Source organism: Brachycentrus maculatus, unplaced genomic scaffold (genome assembly GCF_059751285.1).
Source record: "Brachycentrus maculatus isolate JH-2025_06_01 unplaced genomic scaffold, ASM5975128v1 h1tg000196l, whole genome shotgun sequence".
In the NCBI taxonomy this organism is placed as follows: domain Eukaryota; kingdom Metazoa; phylum Arthropoda; class Insecta; order Trichoptera; family Brachycentridae; genus Brachycentrus; species Brachycentrus maculatus.
This window is the reverse complement of record NW_028280947.1, coordinates 1,090,065-1,107,371: the sequence shown is the minus strand read 5'-3', so window position 1 is coordinate 1,107,371 and position 17,307 is coordinate 1,090,065. Positions and strand designations below refer to the sequence as shown.

Genomic DNA, 17,307 nt, shown 5'->3' with positions numbered 1-17,307 from the left:
ATTATTTTAATATACACGGAAGCACACTTCTCAATGTCATCGTAATATATTTACATAATAATTATTATCGCATACATTTTGCGATGACAATAGGTATTAAAATTATTGTGTCATTGTAATATTGATTCGTTTATTTACGACACATAAATTGTTGTATCGAGTTTTCCTTTTTTTATCTTCTTTGCGGGTATTCAATTGGAAAAAATAGCATTAGTTCATATATCTATTACTTTAAAGCATTCCAATAACAAACTGTTTATCGCATCCAATGAATAATACGTGTGGGTAGCATATCGCTCACTCCTTTGAAGAACGTCATAAATCAAAAATCGACAATTTTCAGTTGTTTATATTTTCAGAATGCCTAAAAAATGTACTATAACCCAGCAAAAGTGGCATATTTTTAACTTAATATTTACCCGCGACAGGGCAGAAAGTTTCGTTTTTGCATTTTGAAGAAAAGGTATTGTTTAATTATTTTTTGAAATAAACTAAATATTTTTCAAATGGAGAATAAACCTTCAGGTTTTACCTCATAGGATCTGTTGCACAGTAAAAAGTTTAATAAGTGGCTTGATATTTATTTTTAAAACATTGCATTATATTTTCAAACTTTAAAAACGCTCTCCTGAAAAATCATGTTTTTTGATTTATGACGTTCTTGAAAGGAGTGAGCGATATTATACATATACATGTAATTCGAACGAGTAAAGATAAAACAGTAGAACAAATTTATGAAGCGAATGGATCGAAATGACAGGTAGAAAAAGAAGCAGGGTAAGACCGGGAAGAACTTGGCATGATCAAGTATTTAAAAACTTGAAAAATGGCCAAAATCCCTTTGATTGTTTTATCACTATTGTTTTTTTAATTATTTATTTATATGTTTGGCGTTTAATTTGTAGAACTCCATTTTAATTTATGCATTAAATGTCAAATCAAACACTGATTTTTTTAGTCTACTAAGTTGTATTTTACTGTTTAAAAAAAAAACATATATAAATCAATTTAGTGACGATTGTTTCGCCTAGTTATGACATTTTCAAACAATAGGAAGATTAAAAGGACTGACGGTCCTTATATAGCTATACTTTGACAATATATATTGCTATTATATTGTCACAAAATTGATTTTTTATGTGTTTTTTAACAATAAAATACTAGTAGACTCAAAAAATCAGTGCTTGATTTAACATTTAACACAATTTTTTTGTTTATTTACAGTACAATTTTACGTTTTTTTATTTTTTTAATTGGCGCCATTCTAATATCGTTGTGTTTCCGTCCGCGGCCATGGATGCTGTCAGTAACGTGTTTGCCTCGTAAAAGGGCCGGCCGGTCTCACCGATTAGATTGCGAAACACGCTGCAGACCTTGAGTAGGGACCCGGCCACCAGCCGAGCGTAGCGGTTCTAAAATAAGTCACCGTTCTAACGTCAGTTCGCTCGCTGCGATATGTTACCGCTTACCGCTGAACGGCTATGTGCTCCTGGTACCCCGGCAGCATTTTCACAGAAATCGGGAAATAACTAACTACGTTTTCCGATGAAAAATCACTTAAAACAGAGTACATTTTTTCATTGCTCTTCAAGCACAAAACCCTACAGTCCAAAAAAATCGGACTGAGGCTATTCAAATCCATTTTTTCTCTTCTAGCTCTGATAAAGTTTGAAAAAATTACAGAAACATTATGAATACTTCTCATATTCTTTTCTTCAAACCCGCATCCGACGGTGCATAGGGCACTACATTATTTAAACGTAGTGTTATCTTGATCGTTAACACATGAAGGAAAGGTGATCAGTACTTCGCTTTAGGTACCAGTCCCGGGTAATATTGAATAAATATTAGAGTGGGAAAAATATAACATATTCTTTGAGCTTCATATATATGTTAATAACGACATTCGATGAATGTTTCGTTTTTTCTTGATTATTTTAATTTCAGTTAGTGAAGTCAATATCCGATTGTCCTCATCAACTCTGTGCGAATCAGATCATACAAGGGCAAATTCAGATACCAAAAATTATTTTTAAACGCAAAATATATTTACTAAAATAACGAAAAAGCTATGAATTTTTAAACAAAAGCAAACTCGTCATGAAAAAATCATTGAATAATCTTTATGACTATCTATTAGACTTAGTTTATACGTAGAAAAATAAATTCAACCTAGGAAAATGTTTTAAGAATTCAAAAAATCATTATATCAAAGAAATAAAAATACTTTTCAACCCACGTAAAAATAATGCGAATTTGAAAAAAGTACTCGATATAAAATAAATTGTGATTCATTTAGCCCACACGCAAGTAATTCGAAAAGCCTTATTCTCAAATTTATAAAAGCAAACTTCTATAAAGAAAAATACGGAATATTATCCAAAAAAAATATACTTTTAAAAAAAAAAAACAACTTTATTTAGTTAATTCCTTAAAGTCTTTTCAATTATATTAGAAGAAAAAATACGCATCATTAGTTTTTGCCCACTAAAATGCTGACGTAAAATATTGTAGGGACATCACACCATAGTACATCTCACTAACTGATCAACACTCGTATAACTGATTAATAAGTATGAGTATGAAGTTTCTTCCAGTAAAATAGCTTTAAAAGATGCCTGATGTTATAATTTGATGTATCAATTTATAGATTAGCTTAAAAATATCTAAGGATTTTTATTTTGTTCGCCCTACGATCGGAATAGCCTCGGTCTACTATACATATTTTACGCAGTACTTTTATGATTTCCTGTTATCAAATCGGTGATGACTTTCGTATCCTGGTTCTGGTAGAAAAATATCTCATAGTTTCCTGGTACTGCCATGATGTAAACAGTAGTATTCAGGATGTACAAATCTGTTCATCACAATGATCTAACCCTTCAACGATCCTGCACGTCTTAACTTTGAACCCAAATAATTCATGCAATTCATAAAATGTGATGAGTAAATTTTATACATACGACATATAAACAAACAATATACATTTTTTTTTTAAATTCTGTCTTATTTCTGAAGTCAGTCAATTCGTATAAATTTTTCCTTCGAGGCTTATTTTCTTTTCTTTGTGTCAGTTTCGATACAAGCGAAATCGAATCGTTATCGACACATAGTAATCGTTATGAATATATAAAAATATCAGGTAAATGCGTTGATTTTTCTACGATATTTTCCTTAATTTAATGGGATATATTGAAAACGTCATTGCATTTTTTCTAGTTGAAGATCGACGAAGCTGATTATTAAATTTTTTAAAGTTTTCTATTATTAAATTGAAATATTTCACGTTATTTTTTCTCGTTTTTACATAATACACCGCAAAGGTTACGTTCATTATGTCATCTTTCGTTTTTAGGTATCGCACAAGTTTTTTTGGTCAGCGCTTCTAACGCGAATAGTGGTTCCATGTTCCAACAATAGGGTTCTAATTCCACTACCGAGGCCGTTTTCATCTGTCGTGTTTGGAGGTCGAAGGGCTGACCTCGGCAGCGCGATTGGAATTAGTTGCTACGAGCTGTGAACACTATTAGAGATGAATTCAAAGCGTTTTTCCTGCATTGCGCAACAACTGCGAACTCCTACTCCACTTGTAGTGATGATCGCGATCGCGTTCCGTACTAATTACGAAACTAAATTAATCACGCACTTCTATATTTTTGCGAGAAATCGTTTCTAGACGTAATTATCAAGGTTATTTATTACCTCTCCTCTTCTTTTCTTAGTGCCATCTCATACCAGGAGATCAACTATTGCTAGGGTTCATATTTTTTTTTTGACATCTCATCAAAGATGAAGAAAAATATGGAAGTCTGGGCATTACGCAGCTGACGACCGTCATGGGCTAAGTGATCACTTTACACACGTGTAACATTCACCAATTCTATCCATTATTGACAACCACACTACTCAAATTCTTGGAAGTTCTATATATATGAACCAATTTAGAAACCTTGTTCTTGAATCACTAGAACTTCACTAGAGACATATATTGGTGAGATGAAAAGAAACTTTTTATTGAGCAGTAATTCTTATAATAATAAACCAGATTTGTGAACAAGTACTTGGACACACTCAAAATATTGCCAGGGTTATCCAGGAATGCCCGAAGATCGTTAGAAACTGCGGCCCAGTATTGAAACATGGAATTAATTAACGAACTATTTATATTAGTAAGCACAATAAAAGCTTATGGAAGTCTAGGTATTTACAGCAATTATGACATATCATGGCTGGTTGAATGATCACTTTACACGCGTGAAACATTCTTCATTATACCCATGATTGACAACTACACTAATTTAAGAAATTCTACATATATATCATGACAATATTGTCTCATGAATATGTACATATGAGTTCAAAAGAGCCATCCATGTTAAATTAAGAAAGCTTTTATTATTTTTTTCTTTTTTTTAATTATTAAAACAACAACCAAAAATATAAAAATAGCTCTTAAGTGGAGGAAATCCAGATTTTTAAACAAGTTCTGAAAATGATTTCTGAAAAAGTTGTCAAAATGTTGTGAACAATCAAATCTTTTGGTTAGTATTATCACGCTTTTAAATTTTTCTTTGCTCATTCGGTAATAATAATAATAATCTTGTATGATTTATATAGCGCCATTTTCGTAAAAAAACTACCTCAAGGGCGCTTATACAGGTATGGATTATGATATGAAAATGATAATGAGAGAAAATAAAAAAAATATATTAATGAGAAACGTCGTCAATCGGCTGTCCTTTTATTCCGTAAAAAAATTTATCTTTCTCTAACTTATTGCATATTTTAACCGATCTTCTATGAAAACTCCATAGCATCTTTTAGATTGCGGAAATAAATGAAAGGTCAGTTAGCCCGTTTGTATTGGCAGGTTGCAGGAATTTTCCCGCCTTGCCCACGCAATTGACGAAAATAACACAAAACTCCCACATTTTTGCATGCTCTAACTGCCTTGTACCTACGGGGTGGGCGGGTGCTTCATGCTGCTTCGAATAGACTCCCCAGAGCCGCCTACATCCCTATTCTGTGACGTCACCCACCATGCGACTGGAAAGTGACGTCACTACTTATTTTTAGCAGTTTATCGACTGACGTTTATTTGTTTTGTCTCCATTTTTGGGAGTCAGTATTGAGAATATACCGTGCTTTTCTTACGATTTTATTTTCAATCTTCTTTACCAAATATTCATTGTTTTAATTAAGTATTTTTATATTACTCTTCTTGTCAGTCATCGTTTACTTTGTGTAATATAACTAAATGCTACAATAGACTCGTACACATTAGAGTGTGTAAATTACACTAATTATTACGAGTACGGGAGGCTGTAGAGTTTTTTTTTAATAATAAAAATAAAAATATCAGTTTCAAATATTTGTAGGTTGTAAATAGGTCAATGTTGCATTGTTAACAGCCATCTTTCTTAAATCAACATTGCGCAGAGCTCGTGATGCGAATGTGCACTCTACACAGTTACTCCACCACGATATGTTTGCCTGTTATCTCATTGACAAATGCAACCACACCCAAAGTACATTTTGCTTTAAATTCTACATCTTTCCCGCCATCTCTCACTGCATTTAAAATACACCACATCTGAAAACTTAAAAACTGAGTGACATTGGTGTGAATTTCGGATGCGTTGTAAAACTTATGCTTTCAATGATGAAAATCGTAGACGTACATACATATTTAGAAGTCAATTTGATTTTATTTTGTAATGTACTGACGTGTGTATTACTTTAGACAGTAAAAAAAATACTCTTTACCTACTTCACCATTAATGGCCTACCTTCAAGTTCGGAGAATCGCATACTTTGAATTCTCAAAGGAAGTCTTCGTGCATATAAAATTACGGCTATTGAACATGCAATGCTAGAATGCAAATGGCTCCGAGTTAAATTATGACAATGTCTTTTTGCATAATGGATTGAAATATAACTTATTCTCTAGTCGTAAATTCATGCCTATTCAATGCCCTAATACCTCTTGCCCCATCTAAGCACCAATGTTTTTTTATTCCTATCCCAGATGGTGCATAGGGTATTGTATAAAATATACGTGGTGTTATCTTAATCGCTAATTAAATTAAGCGAATGTGTTTTGTCGTGCACTTCAGAGGATTGGATATATGAGTCTAATCTCTGTTTTTACATATTGCAATAAATTTGTAATTTATGCTTTTTTTCGCTGATACTTATGTACAAGCACTATCTGCCATATATTTACGAATGGTTATACGAGTGTAAGGTTTATCACTATCACAAGTCTGTTTTTGGTTAGTTGAAGGATTTTGCTTCTTAGCAATAAGCCCGCCAGTGTGCATAAATTCTGTACAAGAAGTTAAAGTAAATAAATATTTTATTTAAATATGACGTAGTCATGTTGAAAGATATTGCTGTTAATAATGTAAATGCATGTAAAAAATTAAGTGACAACTATCTTGTACCTATCTTAATTTTTACCGATATTTTAGGTTCGTATTTTATACCTATATATTTATATATATTTATATTTTTATATTTTGTCCGCCTCCGTAGTGTAATGGTCAGCATGCTCGGCTACCGTTCTGGAAGTTCCGGGTTCGATTCCCAAGGGGGGTAAAATAAATATAAGTGATTTTTTCACTGTTATATTTATTCAATATTACCATGGACTGGTACCTGAAGCGGAGGGCTGATCACCCTTCCTTCATGTGTAAACGATCAAGATAACACTGCGTTTATATGGCAGTGCCTTATGCACCATTGGGGTGCGGATAAGGGTTTTATTATATTGTATTATTATTTTATATAAGTTCTCAAAAAACATGTTGCATTTATTTTTTTAAATGTTTTAATAAACTTGTTTGGTAAAATGTAAAATTTTCTTATTCTCGTACATTTGAAACAAGTCCCGCGATCTAGAGTTTAAAATGTTACGTTTCTCGCTCGATTTAACGTACGTCCAAGATTTGACCACAAACTACTACAATTTCTATTAACTATCCGCCTACCCAGAGGTTCTGTTCTCCTATTATGAAACAAACTTGTAGTGGAGTGTCAATCGAACTTTCTCATTTCAAAGCACCATTAACCTCCCAGGCAGGTGGAACTATCACATTAGATTATCCGTTTCCACTCGATCACTGCTCTGTCACGGAGTATTGAGAGCGGTATATCACGTTTCTCAGTCCGAGGCGCGATGCCTACCTACGTCATGTCATCCGACACATCGTCGTGACGATGTTTTTACGTTGTTATGACGCGGACGTTGTAAGTAATTACCTACAACGTTATAAACGTGTTGGGAACAAACGTACCATTCAAATGGTATTCTAATCACCCATAATTTGTGTTAATCACACTTTCTTCTTGCCGATAGCAGAGAAGACCTGCAGGCGTTGGTGACAAAAGTGTATAATGTGTGCAAGGAAAGTGACTTATTGATGAATGTTAGCAAATCTAAGATTATGGTTTTTGAAAGAGAAGAATGCAGATCTGAATGTGAAATATTGGTAAACGGAGAGATTTTGGAACAGGTAGATGATTTCGTGTATTTGGGTAGTATGTTTTCTAGGGATGGAAAGATTGACAAAGATATAGAAAGGAGAGTGAATGCTGGGAACAAAGTGAACGGTGCACTGAAATCAGTTATAGCAAATAAAAACCTATCAGCGGAAGCTAAACTGGCAGTGCACAACGGAGTCCTGGTTCCAACTCTAATGGATGGAAGTGAAACATGGAGCTGGCAAAAGAAGGATGAAAGTAGACTGAATGCAGTCGAAATGCGATCTCTCAGAAGAATGTGTAACAAAACGATGTATGATAGATGTGCGAATAGTGAAATAAGGAAAGAATGCAAAGCTGAGATAAGCATTATCGATAAAATTAAGAAAGGTGTGTTGAGATGGTTTGGACATGTAGAACGAATGAGTGAGGAAAGAACGGTAAAACAAATTTATGAGGCGAATGTTAGCGGGAAAAGAAGCAGAGGAAGACCGAGAAAAACATGGCACGATCAGGTATGCCAAATACTTGAAAGTGGTCAGGTTAGGAGTCGTAACAATCGGCGGGTATGTATGAGGAGATGCATGAACGTGGAAGAGGCGAAGAATGTTTGCAAGGACAGAGTGGTGTGGCGCTCTATTCTCTCTGCCTACCCCTGCGGGGAAGCGGCGTGATGGTGTCATGTCATGTCAATCACACTTTTTAGCTTCCAATATGTTCGTATAGAATGGTTAGTTAGGCGTTTGTTGATATGCTGAGTAAATATACTCACAACGAAGAGTTGATGATTCCAAGTGTGAGCAATATATATGGTAGTATTTAATAATAATAATAATAATAATAAAACCCTTATCCGCACCCCAATGGTGCACAGGGCACTGTGTCTTATAAACGCAGTGTTATCATGATCGTTTTACTTATGAAGAAAAGGATATCAGCCCTCCGCTTCAGGTACCAGTCCATGATAATATTGAATAAATATTACAGTGAAAAAATCACTTATATTCATTTTTACCCCCCTTGGGAATCGAACCCGGGAGCTCCAGAACGGTAGCCGAGCGTGCTGACCATTACACTACGGAGGCGGAATTGGTAGTATTTAGGTATTATTTATTCCTATATACAGGACCAACCTGCCGATGGTTATGCCTGTAGGAAGAGCTACTATGTTGAACAATATCTCATTTTTTTTTTTTTTTTTTTTTTTTTTTTTTTTTTTTTTTTTTTTATAAATCACAATTTTTAACATATATTAAAAATAAAAATAAAAAGTTATTTTGCAGAGACCCACCAAGCCACCTTGTGTGTCTTGTCGGTGGAGTTCTTTTTGCATACATTTTTTTATTGTTTTTTAACCATTTTAACCTAATATATACACACAAAAAAGGAGAAAAATTAACAATATAATCTTTTTTACAATGTTCATAAAATTAACTCTTGATCATTTACCCATTCCTTTATTTTGCCTTTGTTCCATCTTTTATTTTGACCTCTAACATCCGTCGGCAACAAATTAAAAATGTTCGGAACGATATATTGCAGTGTTCGACTTCCATATTTATTGTTGATTCTTGGGACTATCAGACCTTCGTTTTGTGTAAATCGTTGGATATTGATCTGTTCCATGTGTCTGAAGGAGTTTTCCAAAGCGGGATTTGCCTACACCTTTAGCAATAATTCTTGCATATTTTCGATTTTTGTATCTATTTTAATGTATACGCTTTAAAAAATTTAGTTTGTAATGTATATGTTAATTGAAAATAAATAAATTGAAACTGTAATTAAATTGGAACAATTATTTTTCTTTTTTTATTATATAATATGGTTACAAAAGCTTTTTTATAATTTTAATTCATTTTCTAGGCATTTCAACTTTTACAATTTTAAAATTAATAACGCAGTTCTCTCCAATTAAGAGACTAAGCTCTCGTGCTTGGAGAGGGACAATTTTTATTTATTGTTTATGTTTGTTGGTAATATAATTTATGCAATACATAATTCCGAACATTTTTAATTTGTTGCTGGCAGAGATAAGAGGACAAACAAAAATATGGACCAGAGGCAAAATAAACGATCATTAGTAAACATTGTAAAATAGTTTTTTTAAATAAAATATCATATCAAAAAGGATAAAAAGAGTAAAAATAATGACGTAAAAAACTCCACAAAAAATTGATTGCAATTAACACATGGAACAGCCATCTGTTGAAAACTTTGTGAGGTTAATAGCTTCCCCCTTCTGTCATTTATATGTGTTAGAGCGCAATCAAACGAATAAAAAAACAAATTCAATCAAAAATATATAATTATAAATAGACAATATAAATACAGAGGCGACGATATATGAAATCTTTCCAAACTGCTGGTTTAGTCATAATTCACGATACTAGTTATGAATGTCAAACAATGGCGTCTTAATGTGAATATTACTACTATTGCCCTGGTGACCTCATGTGCTCGTTCTAACCGTTATCCACACCAAAGGATGCAAATACCACTGCATAGTATAGATGCATTGATCGTTAATTACATGATGGCAGGGTGAGCAGTCCTGCTACAGACTACAGGTACTAGTACTAGTCCAGGGTGATATGAAATAAACATCAATGTGAAAAATCTTTGATATTTATTTAGACCCTCCCGCATCGTAGCCCAACGCTTTAACCACTACACTACGAAGGCGGATCTCACGTGTAATGTGGGTAATTCGTTTGAGTACCAATTATTTTGTCTGTGAAGACCTTTGTATAATAATTACCATCCTAATTTTCACTCACTCCAAACTATTCGAGTGATGCATCGTTACCTCTATATAGATCATAGATAAAATTAACGCGAGGTGATAAATTCATTCGAAAACCTGCTAACGTATTTATTTGTTTGTAATTTTGGGATTTATTGTGTTCCAGCAAGGGTAATTGAACGCATTATTCAATCCGGTTTCAAACATTAATAATATATTATAAAGAATCTTACAACATTTTGAGTGTGTCCAAATACTTGTTCACAAAATCTGGATTATCTCCAATTACAGGAGTTATTTTCATATTATTTTTTGATATCTCATCAAAAAATAATAAAAAAATAAAAATAAAAATTAAGTGATAAATTGCTTAATAAAAAGCTTCTTTACATCTCACCAATAGATGTCTCTAGTGAAGTTCTAGTGATTCATGAACAAGGTTTCTAAATTGGTTCATATATATAGAACTTCCAAGAATTTGAGTAGTGTGGTTGTCAATAATGGGTAGAATTGGTGAATGTTACACGTGTGTAAAGTGATCACTCAAACCAGCCTATGACGGTCGTAAGCCCCGTAAATGCCCATACTTCCATGTTCTTCTTCATCTTTGATGAGATATCAAAAAATAATAAAGAATCTTATTTGGAAACCTTTAAAATAATATTTAAAGCCAAAATCTTTTGCATGGTGAAAAAGCGTCGACCTGCTTAATAAACCGAATATTTTTTCCTCAACTGCTGGAGTCGTTATTGAGAGGAATATCGGGATAATTGGTCAGACAACCTTCTTGTCCTTCCGCGAACAACCTGTAACAATGAGGCAATTATTGGTTCAAAAACCCCTTTGCCGTTCAACGCTTCTTAGACGGTCGACTAATGCGAAATAAAAACCATGTATCATCTCCAATTTTGATCCTGGTTAGTGCATAATTTTACTTCTGTATCCTGTTTCATCACGAACACATTTTTTTGTTTTCATTATTGTTTTTTGCTTTTAAATTGTTATCCCAGAATTATTTGTGTTAATACTGAATATTCTTTATACACACTTGGTTTTCTGTGCGAGGAAATAATGTACTCTCTTAGTTAAATACTCGTAGCCTGTAGCTATTGCTGTTCGCATTAAAGTAAGTACACGTGTGTACAAGATACAAGATATATAAGTACTGACTGAATCATTAAGTTATTACGAAGAGAAAGATAATAAAACATCGAGATGAGTTTTCAACTACATCGCAATATCAAAGAATATATTGGGTTTGAGACAATTGCGTATCAGAGAAGATTGTACGACGTTTTAGTTCTACCGACACCGGGGATTTGACCTCTCTGACGGAAATGTCAAAGCTTTTTGAGTTTTTCCTTCGTTATCAGACCACTTTTGACAAGGCCATTTGCCAGAGAGATAAACTTAACCATATAGTCGTTGACCCCGCGTAGCATCGTGTCGAAACTTGTCTCGAGCCCATCAGCTGATTCACGTTGGGGGTAACGAAACAGTGTTGTAAACTGTAAACACGGTGCAGGATTTTTCCTGCGTCTGGTTTTGTCTGTAGGCGCCCCTGGCAAAGTGAATGTCCTCTCTCCCTCCACTCTCAAGGCAACCTTTTCAATGCATTTATTGCAATCTTCCAGCATACTTCTATCCCCTTTCGTCTCGGTGAAATGTCGATAAGCTCTCCCCCTCGCCCGGTCCTCTGCCAGCACCCCTTGAAGCGAGACAGGTTTGTTTTTGTCCCTACCAGTTTGTCAGCCGACCCGTTCGCGGTACAAGTACCTCGTCCTGACTGCAGCGAAAAAGTCGTGCAGTCTGATAACGCTCGGATAGCCCTCTCATTTCCATAATCTGTAATTTCTTCAATCCTTTTTATCTTCGTGACAATTTTTGCCGGAATTTTTTTTCGAAAAGTTTTTTCAAGCTTTATCAAGATTTTATTTCAATTTGGTAGCATCGTTGAATATACCTACTCGATGGAAGGATAAAGGAGGTTTTGTGGGATTTCCTTCGTTATTTCAGTGAAGTCCTAGCAATGCCTTTGGCATATCAAGATTATGTTAAGATATCCTTTTGAAAAAGGGTGATATCTCACCCTTTCTTTGTTCTAAATTAAGTAACACAAAAACCTACGTCTCATTTTTAGATAAGGGGATACTTGTATGGTATTTCCTCTAAGCAAAATCAAAAAATATTTTTGTAAACGCTTAAACCAAAGTAATACCTATAACAAAGTTTTTTTAAACATCTTTCGAAAAATGCTTTGTGTATGTATTGAATTATTCTGATCTTGTGTATCTTTCCCCTAACATGTTTATTTACCATCGCAGATTATACAATAAAAAATAAAAAGCATATTGGACAGCTCCTAATAACCCGCCTCCATTTTGTTTACACGATACCGAGTACGTACCAAGGAGTTCTGAAAGGGATATGGAAGAACTACTCCCATGGGCGTATTTATGACTATGTAGATACTGCTATTATGCCAGAACTGTTGTTTACATAAGCCATTTTCGATTTATACCAAAAAAATATATTCTTCCAATCAATAATTCGTATAACAGTATACAGCCCAAAGGTGGACAATGCGCTCTCTTCAAATCTATATTCAGTAAACATATTTATCGTAAAGAAAACATTTGACTCCTTGAATCCGTCTTTCATTGCGGTTTATGCCATTTTTCGTATCAGAGCTTCGGATCGTTTTGCGACGATTTTCATTTATTAATTTTTGTATTTTTATTGTTTCAGGTGAGAACTCTCCCCTATTACAACCACTATTCTGAAAAACATCATAAGGTAAACAATTATGCATTATTTACTTAAATATAAATCAGTTTTACTTTAACTAGCAATTTAGCAATTTCTATGATTTTTCACTGTTATAATTTATTATTTTGTTATATGTGGGTAGGTAGGACCCATATGTGTTCCAACCGTTGAATCTCGAAATCCTTTGTCTATGGTCGTTGCTGTCAAACGCCTTTTATTCCCGCGGTGTCACTTTCAAATTCGAAAATCGAACTGTCAATTTGTGCGTAGTAGCGTCCGGTAGCCGAGAGGAAAGGAGAGTAGAAGAGCCAGTGAGCGCACGTGTTCGTAGAGGATCGCCAAACGGTTCGGGGTCATCACCCTCTCCTTCCATCGGGCACAAACTAGGCCGGGAGATCGCGCATCTGTGTGAGTGCGTGAACCCACTCACACCCTCTGCGCTGCCCCGGTATCTGCACGCAATACAAACAAAGCGTACGTAGCGCGCAACAAGTGAATCTCGGCCCCGGAGTAAAACGGAATCGCCCCTGCAATGAAAAAGTACCAAAAACAAAACGTACTTTCTGCAAAGTGGCTCTTTTGACTCGAGACATCCCCGAAGGAGCCTAGACAAAAGCGTTTATCGCGCACTACGAAGATCAGAAGCGTTCCAAATTCGAAATGGAACAAAGAGCACATACGCTTCCATTGACATTTTAATGTTGCCAGTTGCCAAAAATTTACAGGTTCAAACCGCGAATAAGTACTTATTTATCTGATCGCTTTTGCGCGCAAAACATATCAAATGCATTCAATTAATTATGGAATTATATTACTAAATAATGATTAACGTGAATTATACAGCTTATTATAATATAGCATGTTCGTTATGGTTCGCTTGTTATCTGAGTTTCCGATCCTAAAAATTACAACATAACAATATGTAAACAGTTAGCTTTCTGGCAACACAAATAACATTTAAAAATACTAAATAATAAAGTATAGCAATTAATATACATACTTTTGTATTTAATACAGTATTTTTTCTCATGTATATTTAGGCATGGTCAGGCAACCAGAAATATTACATTTCAATATCAGAGATTATGATCAAAATGGCGGCTTATGATTTTCCAAGAGGGGAGAAAGAAAGACGATCATTATTTATAACAAGCTTACGCATAGTTCAATTCCTTGTCTATTGTATAAATAATGACAAATATAATTTATTTTTGCGTCGATAGTTACAAATTCCCCCATTTCTTTGAACGAGTCCCCCTGATTTACGCGGGAATTGAATATTGCATACAATCTACGAACAGAATATTTCCCTCCCCCGCCAGGGTGTCACTGCACTCTCGGATTAGGAGTGCATTATAGAACCACACTTACATGTACAATTTACAAACACTCGCGTGGAAATGGCGTCACGAACAGTGTCCTTTATTCATGATTATTTTATGACATACCGCGATAAAAAAGGCAACTAGCATTCGGTCAAGCATGGAAATACGATGTCATGTAAATAAACTAAAGCGAACCGCTGCCTGGTTTCTTTGTTCTATGAAATAAGGGAATCAAATAAACTCACGTTTCTCAAACGCATTCCAAAAACTGGATTTTCTTCACGTTTTTTTTTACATTCGAACAATGCAATATTTTTCACAAAGGCATTAATGGAAAGGCATTTCTCGTGCATTAAGTTTATTAAAAAATATATTAAAATTAAAAACATTTAAATTAGTTTATTCTTTATTTAAATAAATAATGGATTTCTGCTTATTTATTTATTATAATTCATTCATTCAAACCCTTATCCGCACCCCAATGGTGCATAGGGCACTGCATCATATAAACGCAGTGTTATCTTGATCGTTAACACATGAAGGAAAGGTGATTAGCCCTCCGCTTCCGGTACCAATCCAAGGTAATATTGAATAAATATAAGAGTGAAAAAATCACTTATATTTATTTGACCCCCCCTGGGAATCGAACCCGGGACCTCCAGTACGGTAGCCGATCGTGCTGACCATTACACTACGGAGGCGGTAATATTTATTATAATATTATACGCTTATTCAAAATTTTCTAAATAAACGATTAATCGTCAATATAGTAGATAGGCCCAAAAATGTGTTACATTTAAAACCAATTCCAACAAAAATATTACGTAAATCTAGTTTTCACTGGGGAGAGCAGATACCTGAACTCAAGTTTTGACGATACCATAAATATCGATTGATATTGAAGCTGTTCCTGCATTCAGTTTATGGTAGGTAGCATGACACACGCGTCATCAAGTCTAGTGACAGAGGTATTACTCACACATTGCGTCACTTCCGATATGACGATTTTGTGACGTTTTCTACTCGGGAACTGGGCGAACAGCGCTTATTAAATTAGCTCGAGTTTCCTGAACTGATAACAGTTTTTTTCCAAGTATTGATCAATAATTATATTACACCCACGTGAATGCATGACGTTGCAAATATTTGCAGAAACTTGTTATTTATGATTTTCTTTTGCGTTCTTTGAATATCGCATTAACGTGTTATTATTTTATGGAACATTTTAAAAAATTAAGAAAACTCTCTAAAAATAGGCTTTTGATAACAGATTAATGAAAAAATACACATTTATATTTTATGAATAACAGTGCAAGTGTCCTTACCAAGAATATATCAAATGAGTGCCTGCTTTTTCGGTTATAATTACATAATAAATACTAACCATAGTTCGTTTCTTTGAAGGTTAAAATAATTGGTTTATATATATTTTTATAATGCATTTTAATTAATACTTATTGCAATAAATTAGTTTATTCATACACTGCAATTATATGGTAAGTAATGTACATCCGTATGCAATATTTTCGCGAATTTAACACATTTACTTGTTTATTTTTATGCTTTTGTTCACCGTACTTTAATTACACAGTATACCAAAGTGATACTCAAAAAATGCATATTTATGGCTATCTGTATCACAATTTTATGAAAAGCGATTAGTTTACATGTTTTTTAGTTATATATATTTAAAAAAATACAAACGTAAGAACTGCTAATTATATACACAAATAAAAGTGCTTTTTATCTACGAAATAACATACATTACAATCAGTGATTCCAATGTGTGTGTGAATTTGTAATGTTTTTTTGAAATACTGAATTAACTTAGAATTTATTTTACTCAATCTATGGTACTTTAATTATTTTCAAAATAAAAACGTTTACACATTAAGAATGTATTAGAATAAACCGTACTTTTTACCAATAAAAAAATCATTGAGACACTGACATAAACGAATGAGCGAAATCTTAAATCCTAAATCCTTAATAGCAAAATCTCTCAAGAGCTGTAATAAACATTTCAGGTCAAAATAGTTTAAGGAAACGAGTTGTTATTTCAACTATTTTTAATCTTAACGGGAGTCCTTAAGTAGTATTCTGAAAGTTAGTAGTTCATTAAAGAAAGTCGATAGCTTCCATAAATACTTATTCTCAAGTGGTTCTCTTAGCCCTCACATGGGTATTCAAAAAGTTTTACATTACAAGTATGGGATATTAGCTTGCCCTGTAGTCTACTGTGGATTCATATAGTTAGGCTTTATGTGTTAAAAAAATATTTAATAATAAAACTCTTATCCGCACCCCAATGGTGCATAGGGCACTGCGTCATATAAACGCAGTGTTATCTTGATCGTTTACACATGAAGGAAAGGTACCAGTCCGCTTCAGGTACCAGTCCAGGGTAATATTGAATAAATATGACAGTGAAAAAAATCACTTATATTTATTTTACCCCCCTTGGGAATCGAACCCGGGACCTCCAGAACGGTAGCCGAGCGTGCTGACCATTACACTACGGAGGCGGACAAAAAAAATATTTACCATACTTTAACACATTTTTCTAAAAGTAGCGATTCGTCTGATTTTAAGCTTCTAAATGGTGTTCGCATGCATTCAGGTGATCTATCAATAGGATTTTTCTGTAAAACCCTTCGTCTAACAAAATCTTTTATTGATCGCCATTCCTAATTTTGTATCTGAAGCAAGCAGTCAAAAAGATGGAACTAAATTGTGTTGTTAAAATAAGCAGAACTGTCATAAGCAGAGTTACTGTAAATATATATTACATAAGTACATGAATAGGTTATTATAAAATAAAACCTGAAAGGATTAAGTACTCTTTCTTTCTATATGAAATCCATTAATTTGAGCTTAAAAAATGATTTAAGTAATAAAATCCACATGCCAAAGTAAATCTGTCCTCTTATATGTAATATATCATACGTCTTCACATGTTGTCCTATGTCGGTAGCGTTGTTTTGA

The 17,307-nt window shown here is 33.9% G+C and overlaps 1 protein-coding gene and 1 long non-coding RNA gene across 3 annotated transcripts in view; one reads left to right on the top strand and one right to left on the bottom strand.

Annotated features, from left to right (window-relative positions):
* The window catches only part of Glut4EF (Glucose transporter 4 enhancer factor), a 273,282-nt gene that overhangs the window by 218,633 nt on the left and 37,342 nt on the right, over nucleotides 1-17,307 (top strand). Inside the window, exon 5 of one of the 2 annotated variants that reach the window (XM_088263083.1) lies at nucleotides 12,977-13,024. The exons of the other annotated variant lie outside the window; for it this stretch is intronic. Within the exon in view, the coding sequence (XP_088119209.1) occupies nucleotides 12,977-13,024 (48 nt within the window). The remainder of the gene's footprint in view (nucleotides 1-12,976; nucleotides 13,025-17,307) is intronic. 2 annotated transcript variants of the gene reach the window in all.
* LOC148307584 (uncharacterized) overlaps nucleotides 1-17,307 on the bottom strand; it is a 145,015-nt gene that overhangs the window by 107,969 nt on the left and 19,739 nt on the right. The gene's annotated exons all lie outside the window — the stretch shown is intronic.